General features: G+C 41.5%; 1 protein-coding gene across 1 annotated transcript; it reads left to right on the top strand.

Moving 5' to 3' along the window:
• The first annotated feature begins 1,339 nt into the window (after window positions 1-1,339).
• LOC140839164 (uncharacterized) lies at window positions 1,340-1,810 on the top strand. The gene has a single exon (XM_073205797.1). The coding sequence runs from the start codon at window positions 1,340-1,342 to the stop codon at window positions 1,808-1,810; it is 471 nt and encodes a 156-aa protein (XP_073061898.1).
• Window positions 1,811-5,402: the final 3,592 nt, after the last annotated feature.

Here is a 5,402-nt window from a genome sequence, read left to right as displayed (position 1 = left end):
AACGCCAAGTAAGTATGTTGACGTGCAAAAGAAAATATTTCAAGTTTTTGAGTATGCTAAATGTCTTGTGACCAAATTATGAATGGGTTTGGAAGTCGGTGAACGTTGTCGAGGACCTCTCCACCCCGTTAATTATGAACTGGTTTAGATCAGGATTGGAAAGCGTTAAATTATGAATGGAGACCAATTCGCCCGTTAAATTATGAACGGGGATCTCATGTATGTGGCAGTGGATACGTCCCTGTCAGCCCAGTACTGTGGTTTAGTCTGATCAGGCGAAATATGTTATGGGTCACTTTCTTTGCGCAAAATGATGAAGTTCATGTATGTTCAAGTATGTACAAGTAAGCAAGCATGTTAAGAAAAGTTTATGTTGATGGAACGTCTAAGTATGTATGAATGTATGTTCAAGTTTTATTACGCAAGTCAAGATTTAAGTACGTACGCCCTATTTTAAAGTTGCATTTGATTGTATTATATACTACTCGTTACTTCCAGTTTATCCGTGTTGAGTTTTAGACTCACTAGACTTGATCGATGCAGGCGAGGATGTTTATGAGGAGGCTGGAGGTGGGGACCAAGGAGTACGCTTGGACTGAGCAGGAGGCTAACCCGAGGACCGTCATGTTTTACGTTTTATGCAAACATTGAATACTTTTTCAAACTTTAACTTTCAAATCTTTGTTGCAACAACTTGTGAGACGTACAGTTTAACTCTTTTAATGAATTTTGAAGGTTCACGTTTTATTTAAAAAAAATTTGAATTTTTCCGCAAATTTTAAGTATCAAAAGTACGGTACGTTACAGTTGGTATCAGAGCAGTGTTCTTGTAAAGGGTTATGCTTACTGCCAGTTGCGAGAAGCTCACGAAGTCACACCTCAAGTCTGTAAGTTTTAAGGTTTTAAATTATTTCATGTAGTAAGCATTAAGTCATGATTTCAGCATGTGCATGTTTTATGTTCAAACTACGTGCATCTTATGATATTGGTATTATGTTCATGCATGTTGGGTTTACGTGTTGGGTAAATGTTAGAACAGTATGCTTCCCAAACGTAGGATTGTGCGTGAAGCAGGCGATGAGAATAGTAAAGCCCATGATGGGGAGAGGGTCACTCCTCCTCGTCCACCCAGATATGCAGGCTCAGATGCTTGGAGGGATGGCCCAGTTCTTCGCACAGTTTGCAGGGAACCAGACTAAAGTAGACACAGGGGCGAGGCCCAGACTAGGAGGCAGTCTATGAAAGATTTAGGAGGACGAATCCGAAGGATTTTTCGGGGACCACTGACCCGATGATAGCGGAAGGATGGATTAATTCCATCGAGGTAATCTTTGCAATTATGGAGCTACAAGATGCTGACATAGTTAGATGTGCCACCTTCTTGTTGACTGGAGACGCAAGGCTTTGGTGGGAAAGCGCGTCAGTGTCAGTGAAATTACAAACACTGACATGGAATAGGTTCAATAAGGTTTTCTACTCCAAGTACTTCAGTGAAGAGGTACGATCTCGTCTGACCAGGGAGTTCATGTCGCTGCGACAGGGAGACAGCAGCGTGGCAGACGTCGTCGGGAAGTTTGAGGGAGGGTGTCACTTTGTGCCCCTAATTGCAAATGATGTCCGGGAGAAGCTGAGGAATTTTATGGATGGGTTGCAGCCGATCTTGCGCCGTGTTGTTCGAGTTGCTGGTCTTACGACTTATACAGTTTCCGTGTCAAGAGCTTTGACGGCAGGGCAGGACCAGATGGACATTGAGGTCGATAGACTTGGCAAAAGGCCCTATCAAGCACCTTGTCTTGAGGAATCTTTGTAAGTCATTAAGCAACTTAGGATTAGTGAATATGAGTACTGGAATTAGGTTATCTATGACTATACTTGGGTCGTGTAAGTTTTAATTTCAAATTTATGGAATAGGTGATCATACGGGGATATTGGGTGAAATAAAAGGGAATTATTTATATTCAACATAGGTTACCAATGTCGAATATTAAGATTTTTATCGAGTAAGAAATCCAAAATCTTTATATGAGGATTCTAGAATTCTGTGGGTTATAAGTGAAGTTGATTTATTTGAATTAGTCCATCATTATCAGAGAGGAACTTATTAAGCTTTATACGTTAGAATGAATTAAGTATTGAGGATACGTCAAAGTGTGACATTCGTTCGAATGAGAAAGATTTAAGTGTCTTAAGCCATAACTATAATGTAATTGGGAAGGAAATATTTAAGCATTTGTTTGATGCTAGGAAGGTTTTTTTTATCGAAACAGAATATCGATATTTTATATTTTGGGATTTTATGGATTAGTGTTACTCGAAATTTAAGATTAGCAGCAACCTTTATTTGGGATGTACTTGTAAACAGCTAAGTTACGTAAGTTAGTGTCGTATGGTAAAGACTCGATTCAAGGATCGTATGTCAATATTATTACGGGGTTAAGATAAGGTTTAACTTTTGAGTGTAGTACCAAGGATAGAAGTGATCAGTAACTTTTGGTGCTAAGATTTCTTAGATTGAACTGCATAAATGCTAATGTAATAGATCGATGAATATTACGGGTATAGTATAAGAAAGGTAAGATACGACAAGTTTGAACCTCCATTTCTAATATTGGGAATTGTGAGAAAAGTCAGAACTCGATGTCATAGTAAAGTAAAACTAAGACAAGCCTTCAGAACTAGATTAGGGCATTACCATTTCTTAGTGATGCCATTTGGCAGACGAATGCTATAGCGATTTTTATGGACTTGATGAACCGAGTATTCCAGCCCTACCTAGAACAGTTCTGCATAGTGTTCATTGACGACATCCTCATCTACTTGAAGAGCCATGACGAGCACAATCAGCACTTGGTCAAAGTTTGCAGGCCTTTCAGAGTCGCAGTTGTTTGCAAAATTTATTAAGTGTGAATTCTAGTTGGAGAAGGTAGCGTTTTTGGGTCATATAATATCTAGTAGTGGTGATCGAGGTGGATCCAGCTAAGGTAGCAGCCGTTAAGGAATGGGTTGAGCCGAAGAATGCTTTAGAGATCCGCATTTTTCCTGGTTTAGCAGGTTACTACCATAAGTTTATTAAGGGGTTTTTGTCAATAACAGTGCCGCTCACCTCACTGACAAAGAAGAATGCTAAGTTCGTGTGGAGTGGCGAGTGCTAGAAGAGCTTCGATACTTTGAAGCTAGCTCTTATCTCAGTGCTAGTGTTAGCCACGCCATCGGGGCAAGGAAACTTCGTCTTATACACAATGCATCTAAGCCCGGTTTAGGTGCAGTTTTGATGAAGCATGGTCGGGTGATAGCTTATGTTTCCAGGCAGTTGAAGGTGCATGAGAGGAACTACCCGACTCATGATCTTGAGTTAACTGTTGTCGTCTTTGCGTTGAAGATATGAAGACACTACTTGTACGGCGAGAAATGCCAGATGTTTACTGATCACAAGAGTTTTCAAATATTTCTTCACGCAGAAAGAATTGAATATGAGACAAATACGGTGGTTGGAGTTGGTAAAAGACTACAACTGTGAGATTAGCTACCATCCGAGGAAAGCTAACGTCGTGGCAGATGCTTTGAGCTGAAAGTTTGCAGTCATAGCACAGTTGTCAGTACAGAGACCTCTTCAGTATGAGATTCATAGGTTCGGTTTAGAAGTTTATCGCAAGGGCAGAGCTCCGAGGCTGTCTAATCTGACAGTCCAGTATTCCTTGCTAGATCGTATTCGTACGAGTCAGCCTTCAGACAAGCAGTTGCAGAAGTGGAGGCTGAAGGATGAAGCCAAGGGCAGTGTACTCTACACAGTGTCAGATGGTATTGTGAGATCCAGAGGTAGAATGTGGGTGCCTAGTGTTGATTCGATCAGAGAGGATATTCTGACAGAGGCACACACATCTCCGTATTCTATTCACCTAGGAGGTACCAAGATGTACAAGGACCTACAGATTTTGTATTGATGGCCAGGAATGAAGAGATACATCCACAGATTTGTATCTGAATGCCTTACTTGTCAGCAGGTCAAGGCAGAGCATCAGAGGCCAGCAGGATTGGTTAAGCCACTCTCCATCCCAGAGTGGAAATGGGAGAATATTACAATGGACTTTGTGGTTGGTTTGCCAAAGTCAATCAGAGGACCGAATTCATTTGGGTTATAGTAGATCGACTAAATAAGTCAGCGCACTTCTTGCCAGTAAAGACGACTTTCTCTATGACGCAGTATGCGGAGCTTTGTATCAGGGAGATTGTTCGATTGCACGGGATCCCAGTTTCTATTGTATTCGACAGGGACCCGAGGTTCACATCGTCCTTTTGGAAGAGTTTGCATGCAGCCATGAGGACGAAGTTGCTTTTCAGTACAACTTTTCACCCGCAGACAGATGACCAGTCTGAGCGAGTGATCCAGATTTTGGAGGATTTGTTGAGAGCCTGTATGATCGATTTTCAGGGGACTTGGGAGTCGAAGATACATCAAGTTGAGTTTACCTACAACAACAGTTTTCAAGCTTCTATAGGTATGGCTCCTTACGAGGCGTTGTATGGAAGGAAGTGCAGATCACCAGTTCATTGGGATGAGGTTGGTGAAAGAGCAGATCTTGTTCCGGAGATAGTTCAGCATACTGCAGATGTGGTGGTCAAGATTCGAGACAGAATCAAGACCGCCCAGAGTCGCCAAAACAGCTATGCCGGTAAGAGAAGAAGAGATCTAGAGTTTGCCGTAGGTGACCACGTTTTCGTGAAGATAGCACCCATGAAGGGTGTTATGAGATTCGGGAAGACAGGCAAGCTGAGTCCGAGGTTTATTGGACCGTTTGAGATTATTGACAGAGTTGGGACACTAGCCTATCGTGTTGTCCTTCCGCCGAATCTGGCCGTGGTACACAATGTGTTCCACATCTCAATGCTGAGGAAGTACCTAGCTAATCCTTCGCATGTTCTGAGCTACGAGCCGTTGCAGTTGGCTCCAGACCTGTCTTATGAGGAAAGACCTGTCCAAATCCTAGACAGACAGGAGCAGAGGCTACGAAACAAAGTGACCAAGTTGGTTAAGGTCCAGTGGATAAATCAATCAGTGGAGGAAGCCACTTAGAAGCAGAAGCAGATATGAGGATTCGCTACCCAGAGTTGTTCGTTAAGACTTAATTTCGAGGACAAAGTTTTTTTAAGTGGGGGAGGAACTGTAGAGCCCAAATTCAGTACACGTATAACCCATGCATTTATTAATTGTTAAATATTTTATTAAAGTTTAAAATGATTTAGTGATGCATGATTTGTATAAATTGCATTATTTCAATGTTTATGTGATGCACGTTAAAATGTTTTTCAAGTGTCATATTTCAGGAGATTAATCGAAACGGGATCGAGGAAAAGACCGGTGACGATTTTGGCAATTTTAACGTGGTTATTTATTTTTAGTTGAG

Source organism: Primulina eburnea, chromosome 8 (assembly GCF_022965805.1).
Source record: "Primulina eburnea isolate SZY01 chromosome 8, ASM2296580v1, whole genome shotgun sequence".
In the NCBI taxonomy this organism is placed as follows: domain Eukaryota; kingdom Viridiplantae; phylum Streptophyta; class Magnoliopsida; order Lamiales; family Gesneriaceae; genus Primulina; species Primulina eburnea.
This window is presented reverse-complemented; position numbering and strand designations above follow the sequence as displayed.

Excerpts from the sequence above, each read along its gene's own strand:
- LOC140839164 (XM_073205797.1), top strand. The coding sequence starts at position 1,340 with ATGGAGCTACAAGATGCTGACATAGTTAGATGTGCCACCTTCTTGTTG.